Source organism: Furipterus horrens, unplaced genomic scaffold (genome assembly GCF_987537825.1).
Source record: "Furipterus horrens unplaced genomic scaffold, mFurHor1.1.pri manual_scaffold_4, whole genome shotgun sequence".
NCBI lineage: Eukaryota > Metazoa > Chordata > Mammalia > Chiroptera > Furipteridae > Furipterus > Furipterus horrens.
In genome coordinates this window covers 54707716-54725297 of record NW_028327174.1, presented here as the reverse complement: position 1 = coordinate 54725297, position 17582 = coordinate 54707716, and the positions used below count along the sequence as shown (strand labels likewise).

Below are 17582 nucleotides of genomic sequence, written 5' to 3'. Positions count from 1 at the left end.
CAATAAATTTAATTTAAAGATAAAATAAAGAAGCCCTAATAGTTTTTTAAAAAAGATCCAAGAAGCCTGATATTTTCTTCAAGAGTGAAAGCCATGGTGGGGTTTGCCCATTAGGTGCTAGAATCAAAAAGAGAAACACCCCAAGAAGCATATTGAAAGAAAAAGAAATTTCCTCTCTTTATGTATCCTCAGTTCTTACATTATTGGGAGAAAATAGCCATAAACAAAACGTAAATGAATGAGTGTCCCTGGATTTGACCCAACGTAATGACCACTACTTCTAGAATATACAAAGATCCCTCAACTAAAAACAAAGGTTTAGCCTATTTTTTAATTTAATCTTTATTGTATTTTTCCCATTACCATGTAGTCCCCTTATACGCCTATCCCCCCAGCAATCACCACATTGTTGTCCATGTCCATGATCCTTTTTGCTCCATCGCTCCACCCCCTAATTTCACCCCCCTAAACTGTCATCCTGCTCTCCATCTATGAGTCTGTCCCCATTTTCCTTGTTATTTCAGGTTGTCCATTAGATTCCACATATGACTGAAATCCTGTGTTGTGTGTCTTTCTCTGACTGGCTTATATCACTTAGCATTATGCTCTCCAGGTCCACCATACTGTTGCAAAGGGTAAAATTTTCTTCTTTTTTATAGTCAAATAGTATTCCATTGTGTAAATGTCCCATAGTTGTTTTATCCACTCACCTACTGATGGAAACTTGGACAGCTTCCATATCTTGGTGATTGTAAATAATGCTTTTATAAACGTAGGAGGCTTATGTTCTTTCAAATTTTTATTTATTTCAAGGTGTCTTTTGATTTCTTCCTTGATCTTGTTATTGATCCATTCATTGTTTAAAAGCATGTTATTTAGCTTCCATGACTCTGCATGTTTTTTAGTGTTCTCCTTGTGATTGATTTCTAGTTTCATAGCATTGTGGTCAGAGAAGATGCTTGATATAGCTATCTTCTTAAATTTATTGAGACTTGTTTTGTGTCCTAACACGTGGTCTATCCTAGAAAACATTCCATGTGAACTTGAAAAGTATGTATATTCTGCTGCTTTGGGGTGAAATGCTCTGAAGATATCAATTATGCCATTTGATCTAGTGTGTGGTTTAAGGTTGCCATCTACTTGTTGATTTTCTGTCCAGAAGATCTATCCACTGAAGTCAATGGGGTGTTAAAATCCCTGACCATAACTGTATTTCTGTCTATCTCTCCCTTTATATTCATCAAGATTTCCTTCCCATATTTAGGTGCTCCTCTGTCGGGTGCATAAATGTTTAGTAGGGTAATATCCTCTTGTTTGATTGTTCCTTTTATCATTATGTAATGTCCTTCTTTGTCTCTTACTATACTCCTGGTTTTAAAGTCTATTTTGTCAAATATAAGTCCTGCTATCCTAGTTTTCTTTTTTTTCCCCTTTCCATTTGTGTGAAATATCTTTTTCCATTCTTTTATTTTCAGTCTGTGTGTATCTTTCAATCTGAAATGGGTCTCTTGGAGGCAACATATCTTAATGTGTATATATATATATATATATATATATATATTGGTCCTGTTTTTTTATCCATTCAGCTACCCTATGTCTTTTAGTTGGATCATTTAAGCCATTTACATTTAAGGTGATTATTGACAGATATGTATTTAGTGCCTTTGTATTGTTACACTATTTTCCTCTGTTTTTTCTCTTTCTCTTTCTTTTTCTTCTTCCTCGTCCTCTGCCGCCTCCTCCTCCTCCTTCTTCTCCTTCAAGCAAGCTTTTTATTATTTGTTGCCATACTGGTTTGGTGTTAACAAACTCCTTTAGCTTTTTCTTGTCTGGAAAGCTCCTCATTCTCATTTCTCCTTCAGTTTTAAATGATAGCCTTGCTAGGTAAAGTAGCCTTGGTTGTAGATCCTTGCTTTTCACCAACTTGAATATTTCATGCCATTCCCTCCTGGCCTAAAATGTTTCTTTGAGAAATCAAATGGCGGTTTAATTGTTGCTTTCTTGTATGTAACTACATGCTTTTTTCTTGCAGTTTTTAGAATTCTCTCCCTGTCTTTAAGCCTTGTCATTTTATGATGTGTCTCAGTGTAGGATCCAACTTGTTTATGATTCTCTGAGCTTTCTGGACTTGTGTGTCTAGTTCCTTGAACAGATTCAGGAAGTTTTTAGTCAGTCACTATTTCTTCAAATAGGTTCTTAATCCCTTGCTCGTTCTCTTCTCCTTCCAGTATTCCCATGATGCAGATGTTGTTATGCTTCATGTTGTCTAAAAATGTTTCTTAAGTCTCATTTAAAAATTTTTTCTTTTTGATGTTCTGCCTGGGTGTTTTTTTCTACCTAGTCTTCCAAATCACTGATTCGATCCTCTGTTTCATCTAACCTACTATTTATTCCTTCCAATTATTATTTTTAATTAATTATTTATTTGTTTGTTTGTTTCTTTCTTTCTTTTATTTTATTTTATTAGAAAGAGGGGAAAGGAGAAAGAGAGGGAGAGAAACATCACTGTGTGGTTGCCTCTTACTCGTGACCCCAACTGGGGACCTGACGTGCAACCTAGTCATGTGCCCTGACTGGGAATCAAACCAGTGACACTTGGCTCACAGGCTGATGCTCAATCCACTGAGCCACAGCAGCCAGGGCAACTTCCAATTATTATTATTTCAGATATTGCATTCTTTATTTCTGACTGGTCCTTTTTTATGGTTTCTATGCCTTTTTTTCCATGCTGTTGAGTATCCTTATAATCATTATTCTAAACCCTTTGTCTGATAAATTGCTTGCCTCCATTTTACCTAGCTCTTCTTCTGGAGAATTTTCTTGCTCTTTCATTAGGGTCTGTTTCTGTTTTCCTGTAGTGGCTGCTTCTTTGTATTTGTTTCTATGTATTAGGTAGATCTGCAAATACTCTCATGCAGGCCTTTGTTGACACTGCCTGTGATTGACCTTGGTCAACCTGTTTGGAGCTATCATCAATCCACAGCATGTGGCTCCTTCTGCTGGGCCTGTGTGTGTGCATGAAGAACCAGGTTGCACACCAAGGCCAGCTTTTATCAGCACTGGGCCCAGGAGAGGGTCAGCTGAAGTCTCATAGAGCTCTCAGAGATCTTAGCTTTTAAGCTAATCAGTTGTTAAACTAATCAAGCTATAATCAGCAGCCCAGCTTAAGCTCCACAGAATGGGGCAGAGTAATTCCTATGGGTGGGGCTATTGCTTCCCCTCAGGCTGATGCCATTCAGAAAAGAGTGCTCTGCCTGAGAAAAATGGCTTCTGCAGTATGGTAAATGACTCAGCACAGGGACCCTAGCAGCTGTTCCTTCAGTTCTCTTCCTCAGAGCCACCAATCCCAGACTCTCCTCAAATGCCTCTAGTCCACTCTGCTGGAGCCCAAGGTAAGCGGCTGCAAACAAAATTTTGTTCTTTGGTCCTTTAAGAGGCTCTCTGAGTATCCAGCTGTCTCTCCCTGGCAGACATAAACCCTTCTGTTTTTCACAACTGAATATTATCTGTGTTCCTTTCCTGGTTCCGGCAGTGTAGTTGGGGAGCTGAGCTTGGGGTTTAGACACCACGCTTCTCTGGGGGAACCACCCAGCTGCTGAAATATCCCTCCAGAACTTCAGCTGCCACCTGTGGGAGCCCAGCCAGCCCTCTTGTGCCTCCTCTGCACTCCCTACCAGTCTTGTGGTGAAGTAGTTTGTTCTCTCTGTTCGTGGTTATAAGGCTTCTCTCCAGCTAGTGTTCAGTTGGTTATTCAGGATGATTTCTCTATAATTTAGTTGTAATTCCAGATTGGTCCTGAAAGGAGGTTAGTATAGCTTCCACTTATTCTTCTGACATCTTGTATTTCTCTAACCTACTTTTAGCATTAAGATTTTTATATAATAAATAACTTCCATTGCCTTGAATAGTTTTCTATTTTTTAGGACAAAATTAAATCTTCAGACCACAAAAGGCATTTCTGAGTCTTTGCTCTAAAATGCAAATCCTTGGATCTGGGGTTCGGGGACACTGGGTGGAAAGGGATTATGGGGGGTAAATGGGGAACATCTGTAATAGTGTCAATAATAAAAAGAAAAGAAAGAAAATAAAATATAGCAGCTCTGCTCACTATTTTTTTCTCAAACTTTTTATTGAGAAATAACTGCTGTGAAATAAACTGTATTCATTCAGACTATAGAAGTCTGTGAGTTTTAACAATTTTATACATTACCACATGAAGATAGAGAATATTTTCATTACATCCAAAAGATTAAATATGCCCCCTTTTATTCCATGCCTGCTTTTAATGTCATTCCCAGAATAATTTACATAAAAACATGCACACACATAGTATGTGCTCTTTCCTGTCAGGCTTCTTTCACTGGCTAAAATGATTTTAAGATTTATTCATTTTGTCATATATATAACTAAGTCATTCTTTTAATTGCTAAGTAGTACTCTGTTTTTCCATTGAATCATGTACTCTTAAACTGATCAGAATTTGAGGGATTTTTAGATTTTAGATATTGTGAATAAGTAGATATGAATATTCACACACATGTATTGGAGGCAGGGTTCATTCCCTCTCTTCCCTCTCTTCCCTCTCTCAGCTCAGCATGATAGAAACTTCACTCAGCCAAGTGCAGACAAGAATACACGGATTCTTTTTCCTCTATATCTCATTAAAGACTGCCATTTCACTTTGATAGTAGCAGCCTGCAAACATTTTTGATCCCTCCAGCTCAGTGTTACAGAAGCTCTATTCAAGAAAAGGGTGGCTAAAATGTCTGAAGTTATCTGCCTCTATCTGGCCCCCATTTGTATGGTAGAAACTCTACCCCAGCTGTGACAGGCCAAGAATAATGGGGACACAATTTCATTTGCCCCAATTCTCTCAAAGGATAGAGGTTCTCTGTCAAGGGGGAGAAGCTTAGAAGACCACAGGCCACTGACCTTCAGAAAACCTACTCAAAAACAAGAGGTGTCATTGAGAGACATGGGCCACTGTTTCTGCTCCAGTTCCAGAACAGGTGAACACAGATTTTACCCAGAATAAAAGGCAGGCCATCATAGCAGGGAGCTCCAAAGCTCTCCTAAAGTGGACTGGTTTTATTTGGACAAAAGTGTGGGAAAGTTCAAGCATAAGTGAACTCCTAAACATAATTTAAAATTTTGATGATAAGCAATTAAGAAGAGGCTGTTTACTCAATGTGAGAGCAAAAACTTAACTGTAGACCAACTAGAAGTTTACCAGAGAAGACCAGGGAAAGACACAGCTAAGAAGGTCCCTCCTGGGATTGAAACAAACCTCAAAGACTGGCCTTAAAGACCATCCTGGCAAAGGAAAGAAAATTTAATGGGATCAGTGTAGAGCAATATATGTCCCAGAATGTTTTCCAAACGAGAGAACAAGAAGAATGAGTGCAGGCTACCTGCTGGATAGGAAACCTACAGAGGCACATCACTCAACAAAATGATCAGGGGAAGACACAGCAGTATAATTCCACAAGCCTAAGGCTGTGCCTCTGAGAAGTGACATCAGAGGCTTCTTGGAGCAAACAAAAGTCAACATAAATAGTCCAGCAAAGTCATTAAAAAGAAAAAAGAAAACAACAACAAAAATATAGAAATAACTGTAAGAATATCATATAGTTGAAATTACATAGTATGTAGCCTTGTCAGATTGGCTTCTTTCACTTAGTAATATGTGTTTATGGTTCCTCCATATCTTTTCAAACCTGATAGATAGTTCATTTCATTTTAGTGCTGAATATTATTACATTATCCGGATGTACCACAGTTTATCCATTCACCTACTGAAGGACATCTTGGTTACTTCCAAGTTTTGGCAATTAGGAATGAAGCTGCTATAAACATCTATATGCAGGTTTTTGTGCAGACGTAAGTTTTCAACTCCTTTCAGTAAATATCAAATAGCACAATTGCTGGATCATATAGTAAGTAAGAGAATGCTTAGTTTTGTAGGAAATGAAAAACTGTCTTCCAAAGTAATTATACCACTTTGAGTTCACTTATCAATGATGACAATCCCTGTTGCTCCACATACTTGTCAGCATTTGGTATGGTCAGCATTTTAGATTTTGGCCATTCTAGTAGGTGTGTATGTAGTAGTATCTCATTTATTCTTTTTGGTTTTTTAAATTAAGATTTTAATTTTTAGAAATGTTTAAGGTTCATAGCAAAAGAGAGACAGGTACAGAGATTTCCCACATATCCCCTACTTCCACACATACACAAACTTCTGTATTTTAAATATCCTCCACCAGATTGGTATACTTGTTACAATTGATGAACCTGATTGATACATTATTTTCACCCAAAATCCATAGTTTCCTTTTGGGTTCACCCTTGGATTGTATATTCTATAGGTTTGGACAAATGTATCCATAATTATGGTATCATATAGACTATTTTCGCTGCACTAAAAATCTTCTGTGCTCTGCCTGTTTTACCCTTCCTACATCCCACAACCCCTATGGATCTTTTTTCTGTCTCCATAGTTTTGCCTTTTCCAGAATGTCATATAGTTGAAATCATACAATAGGTAGTGTTTTCAGATTAGACTCTTTCACTCTTTCAGTTAGTAATGTGCATTTAAGCGTCCTCTATATCTTTTTACAGCTTGATAGCTCTTTCTTTTAGCACTGAATAATATTCCATTGTCTGAATACACTACAGTTTATCCATTCACTTACTGAAGGAAATCTTGGTTAGTTCCAAAATTTGACAATTGTGAATAAAGCTGCTATAAACATCTTTGTGCAGGTTTTTGTGTGGACATAAATTTTCAGCTCCTTTGGGTAAATGCCAAGCAGTGTAATTGCTGAATCAATATAGTAACAGTATGTTGTTTAGTTTTGCAAGAAACTGCCAAATTTTCTTCCAAAGTGACTGTCCTATTTTGAATTCCCACCAGCAACATTTAAGGGTTTCTGTTGCTCCACATGCTTATCAGCATTTAATGTTGTCAGTGTTCTGGATTTTGGCCATTTCGATAGGTGTTTAGTGGTATCTCATTGTTGGTTTTTGGTTTTTTTTAATCCTCAGTTGAGGATATTTTTATTTGCTTTTTTAGCAAGAGAGAGGAAGGGAGAGAGGAAAGAAGAGAGAGAAAGATCGATGTGAGAGAAGCATCAATTGGTTGCCTTCATATGCACCCAGACCAGGCATCTGCACCTGGACTGGGATCATACATGTGTCTGGACCAGGGATCGCATGCACCCGGGGCCCAGATGGGAATGAACCCACAACCTAGGTATGTGCCCTGACCAGGTATCAAACCCAGAACCTTTCAGTTACCAGACAATGCTCCAACCACTGAGCACACCAGTCAGGGATCATTGTTGTTTTATTTGCATTCCCTTATGACATATGATGTAGAACACTTTTTCCTATGTTTATTTGCCATCTATATATCTTCTTTAGTGAGGTGTCTATTACTATCTTGAACTATCTTTTAATCAGGAAGTTAGTTTTCTTATAGTTGCATATTAAGAGTTCCCTGCATATTTTCAATATCTTTTACCAGATATATCTTTTAACTTATTTTTTTCCCCAGTCTGTATCTTTCCTTATCATTCTTTGATAATGTCTTCACAGAGCAGAGGTTTTCAGAGTTAGTGAAGTCCAACTTATTAATTACATCTTTCACAGGTCATGTCTTTGGTGTTGCCTCTAAAAAGGCATTGTCATACCCAAGGTCATCTAGATTTCTTCTGTTAGCTTCTAGAAGCTTTATAGTTTTGCATTTTACACTAAGTTCTATGATCCATTTGAGTTCATTTTTGTGAATGGTGTAAAGTTTATATCTATTTCACATTTTTGCAAGTGAATGTCCAGCTGTTCCAGTAGTCCGTTGGAAAGACTATCTTTTCTCCCTTGCATTACCTTTGCTCCTTTGTCAAAGATCAGTTGACTGTATTTATGTGGCTCTACTTATAGTCTCTCTGTTCTGCTCCATCAATCTATTTTTTTATTTTTTTACCAATATCACACTGTCTTACTATAGCTGTATGGCCAGTCAAGAAGTTGTATAGTGTGAGTCTTCTGATTCTGTTCTTCTCCTTCAATATTGTTTTGTCTATTGTGGGTCTTTTGTCAACATCCAAAACAAGTTGCTGGGATTTTGATTGGCATTACACTGACTGTATATATCAAGTTAAGAAGAACTGACATTTTGACAGTATTGAGTCTTTCTCCTCATGAACATAGAATACCTCTTCATTTATATTTAGGTCTTCTTAGATTTCTTCCATTAGAGTTCTACATTTTTCTCCTATAGATCTTATACATACTTTATGAACTTATACCTGAGTATTTTATTTTTGAGAAGTACTAATATGAATGTAACTGTGTTTTTAATTTAATTTATTGGGGTCATTGGTTAATAAAATTATATAGGTTTTAAAATTATATAGGTTTCAAATGTACAATCTATAATATATCATCTGTATATTGTGTGCTCACCATTCAAAGTCAAGTCTCTTTCTGTCACCATTTATCCCCCTTTACCCTCTTCTATCTCACCTCCACTCCCCTTTTTCCTCTGGTAATCACCATACTGTTGTCTCCATGAGTTGTTGTGGGTTTTTTTGTTTTTGTTTTTTGAGGCTTAATCCCTTCACCTTTTTCAGCCACCTCCTCCACCCTCCTCCACTCTGACAGCTGTCAGTCTCTTTTCTGTATTTAAGAGTCTGTTTCTATTTTCTTTATTTTAGTTTGAAGTCATATGGTAATTTTCTTCCTCTATTGGCTTATTTCACTTAGCATAATACTTTTCAAGTCCATCCATGCTGTCACGAAAGTTAAGATTTTCTTCTTTTTTACAGCTGAGTAGTACTCTATAGTGTAAATGTACCACAGCTTTTTTATTCACTCATCTCCTGATGGGCACTTGGGCTGCTTCCAAATCTTGGCTATAGTAAATAATGCTGCATATATTCTTTCAAATCGGTGTTTCAGGTTTCTTTGGATACATTCCAAGAAGTGGAATTGTTGGGTCATAAGAAGTTCAATTTTTTTACTTTATTTTTATTGTTTACACTATTACAGATGTCCTAATCCCCCACCTTTGCCCCCCCACCCCCCCGTTCTTTCCCTGCCTTCCCTCTGGCCATCACCACACTGTTGTCTATGTCTATGGGTTATGAATATATGTTCTTTGGCTAATCCCTTTACTTTCATTTATCTAGTTCCTCTCTTTCCCCCTCTCCTTTGACAGCTGTCAGTCTGTTCCATGTATATGGCACTGTTTCTATTTTGTTGATCAGTTTATTTTGTTCATTAGATTCTGCATATAAGTGAGATCATGTGATAATTGTCTTTCACCAACTGGCTTATTTCACTTAGCATAATATAGCATTTTTTAATCTTAAATTCCATTTGCTCATTGCTGGTTTATAGAAAGCAACTGATGTTTGTATGTTAACTATATAGCCTCCAAACATTCCATAATCTCTTAATAGTTTCAGCAATATTGTTGCCAATTCTTTCAGATTTCCTACACAGAAAATTATGTTATCCATGAACAAAGACAGTGTTATTATTTTCTTCCCATTCTATATACCTTTTTTGTATGAGTTTGCTAGAACTGACATAACAAAATACCACAGAGTGGGTGGCTTAAAAACCAAATTTATTTTTCACATTTCTAGAGGCTGGAAGTCCAAGAACATGGTGCCAGCAGATTTGGTCTCCTCTGAGGGCTCTCTCCTTGGCTCACAGACAGCCACTCTTTTGCTCTCTCTTGACATTGGCAGATCTCAGTGTACAGGCATTTCTGGTGTCACCCTGTATATCATAATCTCCTCTTCCTATAAACATACCAGCCAGATTGTACTAGAGCCCACTAACAGCCTTATTTTAATTATCTCTTTGATGGCTCTATCTCCAGATATGATCACAAGCTTCAGTACTGAGGGGTAGGGCTTCAACATATGAGTTTTGGAAGATATAATTCAACCCCAAACACTTTCCTTCTTTTTCTCATTTATTGTGTTAGCTAAGACTTCCAGTAAGATGTTGAAAGTTGTAGTGGTTGGGGGGGGGGGGGGCATTTTTGCCTTGTTCTTAATCTTACCAAGAAAGCCTCTAGTTTCTCACAATTAAATATGACCTTAGCTTTTTAAAATATGATCTTAGGGTTTTTGTAGATGTTCTTTGTCAAGTTGAGGAAATTCTTCCCTATTCCTAGTTTGGTGAGAGCTCCTTTACTTTTTATCTATTTGTACCATCATCACACACATCATTCAAGATCAAAGGTGTGAGACACAACTCCTTCAGTATACTCTCCTCAGACAAATCAGTTAATAGGCTCTGTGTATTTTACCTGATATTTTTCAATTGAGTCTTTTTTCATTTACATTGACATACTTCAAGCACTCATCAATAATATAAACTGATACAGCAGTTTCCCTGACTTATCCCCTTTTAAATATATCTTTCACATATTCCTAAAGACTTTCTTTGATTACCAACCACCTACTCTCAGGCACCCCACCTTCTGACCTCTGTGTTTACCTTTGGCAATACACATTCCTGGGTTTTAGCTGTCTGTCCAAAAATGTGACTCTCAAAATAAATTGTGAACTCCTTAAAGAATGAGGTTACTTATACCTGACCTTACTACAAGACAAGAACATATCACACAGGTAGTCAATAAAATTAAATAAATAAACATTCAAAGGCATAGATGAGTAAATTTCAATCATATTCTATTTTGATGACTGCCTTGCTTCTATAACATTATTAAGTATCCTTAACAATAATTAACACAGGAAACATTATGAAGATCCAAATTGAGGGAATGATTACTCACAAATGTTTGCATACCTTTATTTCTCACTTTGATCTTTTATATTAGAATTCAGCACTTAGCAGTACCTCAGAGCACTCCATAATACATGACATGCTCAATGTACAGTTTTCCAAGTTAATGTACAAGTGAAGATTACTTATTGTTTGTTTCTTCTTATTACTTCTTCCTTGCAATATAACACATTAAAAATACTTGATTCAAAGTGAAAATTCAATATGGTAAAAAAAAAGTTATAAAATTAGTAAATATTTTATTTAAAAACATAAGTTGGGCATTATTGTCAATTATGAATGGTTGTGTGTAAGTGGAGGAGCAATTCCAAAGACAAAAACCAGACAAAATATTGTTTAAACACTACAAGGAAATATAAAGAGTATTCAGCAGTATGCCATAAAAAAAAACAATAGAAATCAATTTTGTGAAGTAAAATGTTATTTGAAATCAGTGGGAGGATTCATCTTGAAGAATGCTTCTCTAATATCCAGAACGTGTCCAGTATTTAGGATGTTCAAAATTAACAATGTCTCAAAAGAAAAGAAAAATGTAATAATAGGAAGAGTACTCCGTTGAAAAAACTTCTGATAACATTTTTATGATGTTCAGGAGAATCACTCTAATTAATTGCTACAAGGAGTTTGAAATAAAAAGCTATAGCACCTCTGGTGAAAGAGAAATAATAATCAAAGAATAGTATTTTTCTTCTCTAGAATTTTTTTTAGAGCTTCCTTGACATCTTTGTTTCTCAGAGAGTAAATCAAAGGATTCAGCATGGGAGTGACTAACGTGTAACATAAGGAGGCCACTTTACTGAGCCCAGGAAATCTGTCAGGAGTGAGATACATAAAAAGGACAGCACCGGGGCAAAGAGTAACCAGCCAGCATCAAAGGCAGAGCCTGAAGGAATGTAAACCAGGGATGAGGAAGAGGAGTCAGCAAAGGGCTGGATGAGGAGGAAGTGCCGAGATCCTGAGGAGAATGAGGAGGAGGAACTTGACATACCAGAAAGTTGGCAAGGAAGCCATGGCTGTATCATGTTCAGCTTCATGGGAACAGCTCCAACATGTACTGGAATCACTTTAAATACAGAATACATAAAGACCATTAAAACCAAGAGAAAAGTGCCTTCGCTGGTGTGGTTTAGCAGACTGAGTGGCAGCCTGAGAACCAAGAAGTCGCTGGTTTGATTTCCAGTCAGGACACATGCCTGCGGGCCAGGTCCCCAGTTGTGGGCATACAACAGGCAACTGATCAACTGTTCTCTCACACATCGATGTTTCTCTCCCTCTCTTTCTCCTTCCCTTACCCTCTCTCTGAAAATAAATAAAATCTTAAAAAAAAAAAAAAAAAAAGACAGCACCATACAGTACACTCACAACTCCAAGGTGAGAGCTGCAAGTAGAAAAAGCTTTCTTACGTCCCTCAGTGGAGTGTATCTTTAGAACTGTGGACACAATATACACATAAGAAGCAATAATAACTATCATGGTAGGCAAGATAATGATGCTAGATAAGAAAAAGGAAATAGTTTTATACATAAAGAGCTCAGAACAAGATAGTCTCTGAAGTGGGCGAGCATCACAGTAAAAGTGGTCAATGGCCCGAGAAGAACAAAAGGATAAAGTAAATGTCATGCTAGTCTGAAGAACTGAGGTGATACAGCCACAAAAATAGGAACCAGCCACCAACTGTGTGCAGAGATGTGTTGACATCTGGACAGAGTAGAGGAGTGGGTTGCAAATGGCAATGAAGCAGTCATAAGCCATGGCTGACAGGAGAAATCCTTCAGTGACAATGAAGAGGGCAAAGAGAAAGAACTGGGCCACACAACCTGAAAAGGAGATGGACTTGCTCTTAGACCAGAAGTTGATCATGGCCTTAGGTGCAATAACAGATGAATAGAAGAGATCAATGAAGGAGGGGTTGCCTAGGAAGAAATACATTGGTGTGTTCAGCCGGGGATCAGTTGTAATAATGGCCATCATCCCAAAATTTCCTAAAAGGACCATGGTATCGTCGGCAGCCGTCCATCTCGAGAGACGATGGTGTAGCTTCTTCTTTTTTTTTTTTTTTAATTTTTTTATTTTGGTTTTTCAATTACAGTTGTCCCCTTTTCCCCCAGTAGCTTCTTCTTAAGAGTCTATCTGCACCGCCGAGAATGGTTGTGCAGTCCGACTTGGGAGTGACACGGTATCTGTCTCCTCCCGTGTTGAATCGACATCTTGTGATGACGCTGAAGTGTCCTCTCCAGTGAAGCTGAAGCTACAGAGCCTGGGCAGGGTGATATGGAGGGTCTGCTGTTGCCCATGCAGCAGACCCCCCCTTTCTTCGCAGCTGAAGTGTCCAAGGGAAAGACGGAGTCAATACAGCTTGGCTTCAGGTGCGCCGCAGGAGTTGCCGGTGTTGACTACAACGTCAAACCGCCTTAGGGACTCCGGCTCCGGATTTTCTGTCGGGGTTTACTCCCTTAGCCTTTCCCCTGAAGAGGTATGCCGCAAGGCAGCGGAGGTTTTTTGGAGTCAGAGTTTTCCATGGTATATACAAATAGAAATAGCAGGAAGAGGAGAATGTGGAGCTCTGGGCAGACCTTGAAGCCTATAAGAATGAAGTCAGTCACTTCTGAGTGATTGCTTATTCCCCTGTCACCCATGGCAGAAACCTGCTGAGAGGCACAAGGCAAAATAAATAAATAAATGAACCCTTGGCTTTGATCCTAGCTACAAATCATCTCGTAAAGTATTAGGATTTACAAAGCTATTTTATAATCATTACTCATTTTAACCTTATAAAATTACTGTGATTTAACTTTAAACCATTTCCAACTGATGATGAATCAAAAGGTTAGTTTGATGTCTTAATTCCTATAAGCAGTGGAATTAGATCTTTTCCTGTGAGTCTTAATACAATTTTATTCCACCCAAATGCCTCTCACATTTGCAACTATCACTTCTCTGTACACTTAAGGTTTGTGAATAAATTCTATGTCACCAAGCACTGACTGGAAGAGAGAACACATAATTTAATAAATGACATTTGGGAAGTAATTTTGATGTTTGGGTTTGGAGATAATGGGGGTTTCAGTAGTCTAGTTTATGGAAATTTAACCTTGAGGGTTTAATGTAGAGTACCAGTAGAGGTAAAGTAAGCAACTGAATTTAAAAACTACTTAAGGGGTGCAATGACTTTTTGTGGGTAATGGAAACTTTGGATTCTGATGTAACTAATATACTCACTAAGATAAAAGTTGTGCACAACCAAACACAAAAATTATTAGCACTCACAAGCTAGGATTTCTCTCCCAGGTGAGCCTCCAAAGCCTTTTCATAAAGACAATTTCCCTGCATTTCCTCAGCCCACGGCTCATAGTTTTGTAAGAGGCCTACAGGTAGTCTAGATAGAAAGGAATTCTTTAAAAATAAATACTAAACAAAAGATACATATAAAGGAATTATTGGTTGCATTTTTACTTACCCTGGACATAACTTCCATAGCCATTATTAACTCATTGAGTAGACAGTGCAACTAAGAATTTGAACTCCTTTGTATGCACAATATTGATACCCTCTCTCTCCCTTCGTGGCTTTATATGCATGAGTCTGCCTAGACAGTAATAATAATAGCAAACATTTATGTGGCACCATTTATATTCTCGACACTTTTCTAAATGCTTTTATAATCCATATGATAATAATGTGCGGTAAGTAGCATGATATTCCCCAGTGTGCAGATGAGGAAACTGAGGTAATGGAAATTAAGTCTAAGATTAAAATCAGAATTATAAGCCTAGAAACCTGCTCCAGACTCCATGCTTTTTTTTTTTTTTTTTTTTATACCAAGTAGATTTGCAGACTGAGAGGAAGAGAAGCACGACCAGAGAAGGCTTTACACTTCTGGGAGCTGTCCTCCAGCACCACACAGAAGGGATGAATGCCCTATTGTTTTGCTAATGGATGCCATGAAGCTAGGGCCTTGGTAGAGCCAGTCTCAAGAAGCCACCCTCTCCTGTAAATTCCCAACAGCACGGACCTTCTCTGTGGGACCCTTCTGAATAGTTTCATATATTACCAACCATGTTAAATACCCCAGACTCCATACTTTTAATCACCACATGATACCACCTTCCTGTTCCTTTACCTTAGTCCTATTTCAACTTTAGAGTTAAGTTAAAGTTTCTTATCTTCAAAACACATTTCTCAACTTTTCAACCTGGGTTAAAACATCTTGGTATACAACATGCTCCCAAAGATAGTAGCTATTATCACTGCATTTTAATATTAAATATTAATAATTCTTCACTTGACAATAGCTTCCTTATGATCAAAACTTCAATTTGTCCTCCATATAGTGTATTACATTCTATGCCTGGCAAATGGCAATTAATGAATGCATATTTATTATATATATAAAAGTTGAATGATATTTGAGTGTGCAGAATCAGAGAAACTTGAAGACTGGAATACTGCAGTGGTTAGTACAGGGTTAGGTTTAAATAAAGGTTAAGTTCCAGCACTACTTTTCTCATTTTGTAACCGGGACTTTGGACAAGTTACTTACATAATGTGTTTATGTTGCTTATACAACCTATTTATGTTACTTAAGTGACTGGTGCAATTTTGGCAAGTCACTATACCACTGTATCCTCATATAAAGGATGAATAAAAATGATACAAGCAGGGCCCTGGCTGGTGTGGCTCAGTGGATTGAGCGTCAGCCTCAAACCGAAAGGTTGCTGGTTCAATTCCCAGTCACAGCACATGCTTGGGTTGTGGGCCAGGTCCCCAGTTGAGGGTGTACGAGAGGCATCCACAACTGATTGATGTATCTCCTGCACGTCAATGTTTCTCTCCCTTTCTTTCTCCCTCCCTTCACCTCTACCTAAAAATAAATAAATAAAATCTTTAAAAAGAATAATACAAGGCAGACCCCCAAAAAACTGGAATTTATTTATTAAAAATTGTGTATTTGTTCTTACACATTTAAACTTCAGTCACTTTCAAAGTATTCTCCATTTGATGTAATACACTTATCCAGACAGTTTTCTCACTTCTCAAAACAGTTTTGAACTCATCAATTTTGATGTCTTTTGGTGCTTCTGCCATTTTTTGTTTCACCTGTTGCACATCAGCAAAACATTTGCCTTTGATGACTTTATTCATCCAGGGAAACAAACAAACAAGTTGCTCAGGGCAAGATTGAGTGAATAGGGAAGGTGGGGCAGGGGATCATGGCATTTTGGTCAAAAACTGATGAACAGCCAGTGCAATGTGGGTAGGTGAGCTCATAAATTACCCATCATGAAATGGGCAAACTCACTGAATGTCTTCAAAAATAATTCACTAAAGCCCAACACAACTTTTCATAACAATGCCAGCTGGTACACTGATACAGATGGGTTCCTAGAACACTCACCTAGAAGAGGAAGCCTGCACTACAAGGGGCCCACCCTCCAAAAGATCATTTCGGTTTGGGGGGGTCCCCCTCATATAACCCTCAAAATTTTCTTGATGGTATATATTGAGATGATGCAAGTAAATTACTTAGCACCACTTATGATAGAGTAACTACTCAATAAATCTTAACCATTATTATTTTTTATTATATCTGTTCATGTTCAATCCTACAATACACACCAAAATAATCAGTGCTAATAAGGTTGAAAATTAATAACATGTATGTGAGCTTTTTTGGATAAGCCATTCTAAGTTGTTCACCAACTCCATAAAAAATTAAACATGCAAATAGCTGTATTATAAAAGATCATACACAGAGTCTGAAAAGGTATATAATATTCAAGCAATGAAAAGAGAGCCAGAAGTAGTTTTGAAATTTTTTTTTTGAAAAATGATGTATTTTATGTATATTCCTTTAATCATGCCTATGGGCAAGGTTGTAGATCATTTTAATCTTCAAAATTTATTCCTATCAAACTTATTCTAACATTAATAAGTATGACTAAAGACATTTATATCTAGAAGAGAGTTTTTCCTAGAATTGTTAATAAACAAGTAGTCAGTTGTGATTTATTATTTGCCAAAAACTCACATGTTTTAAAATATACTCTTACCTTATGTTACTTGGTAATTTGTCAGATTTGGTGAGATGAAGCAATAGAACTCTGATGTTTAACCTCTTGTTATCATTTTAATTCTAGAAAAAGTAAGCATAAAGGTAATTTATAACTATGTTCTGACTATAAGTACTAAAAAATCATTACATCAAGATAAAATGAACCAGTCCGCCCTTCAAATTTCCAAATGCATGTTCATTATGGATTCTTCCCACAGAACAATTTCACTTCTTTTCTTCATTGCTCTACTTTAACAACTGCTCTTTTCTTTAGCACTCATTTCTTGAAAAATGCTATAGTTCTTTGTAGAAGATATACAAGGTAAAATTTCCAAATGATGCTCTGTTAAAACTGAAATAAACCCAGGAATTTACCCAGGAATTATTTTATATAGTTATACAAGGTGAACCTGAGGACTCAATCTGCAGGATTGCCTCACTCCTGTATTCTTGGATGCTTGAATGCTTTTAAAGAAGGAAAGTAGATTGTATTGGATGTATGAGTATATAAGTAGAGGCCATGAGCCATCTGGAATCTTTAATAATATGCCAAAATATCAGCAGCAGTTATCCACAATGGCTTTGATATTACCATAACAGTTGAACTTTTTCAAATAATTGCAGCATTGAGGTTTTCTTCACCTTCTGGGAGGATAGCCCTCCTGGGAGAGAGGGAAACATAAATGAGTTATTAAGATATCTG

General features: G+C 37.2%; 1 protein-coding gene across 2 annotated transcripts; it reads right to left on the bottom strand.

The window, feature by feature from the left end:
- Nucleotides 1-11496: 11496 nt before the first annotated feature.
- LOC150011895 (olfactory receptor 9K2) lies at nt 11497-13463 on the bottom strand. 2 transcript variants are annotated; one of them, XM_090275593.1, is made up of 3 exons: nt 13352-13463; nt 12165-12827; nt 11497-11663 (listed from the first exon to the last, which is right to left on the bottom strand). In XM_090275593.1, exons 1-3 carry the CDS (start codon nt 13461-13463, stop codon nt 11497-11499), a joined length of 942 nt encoding a protein of 313 aa, XP_090131719.1. The 2 variants fall into 2 exon arrangements, with proteins under 2 accessions (XP_090131719.1, XP_090131720.1); XM_090275594.1 differs by having other exon boundaries at nt 11497-11674; nt 12176-12827.
- Nucleotides 13464-17582: the final 4119 nt, after the last annotated feature.

Coding starts and splice junctions, on each gene's coding strand:
- LOC150011895 (XM_090275593.1), bottom strand. CDS start 13,463: ATGGGTGACAGGGGAATAAGCAATCACTCAGAAGTGACTGACTTCATT. Junction 12,828..13,351: donor CCTGCTATTTCTATTTGTAT/ATACCATGGAAA, acceptor CGGCTGCCGACG/ATACCATGGTCCTTTTAGGA. Junction 11,664..12,164: donor TGTACTGTATGGTGCTGTCT/TTTTTTTTTTTT, acceptor CCGGTGCTGTCC/TTTTTATGTATCTCACTCCT.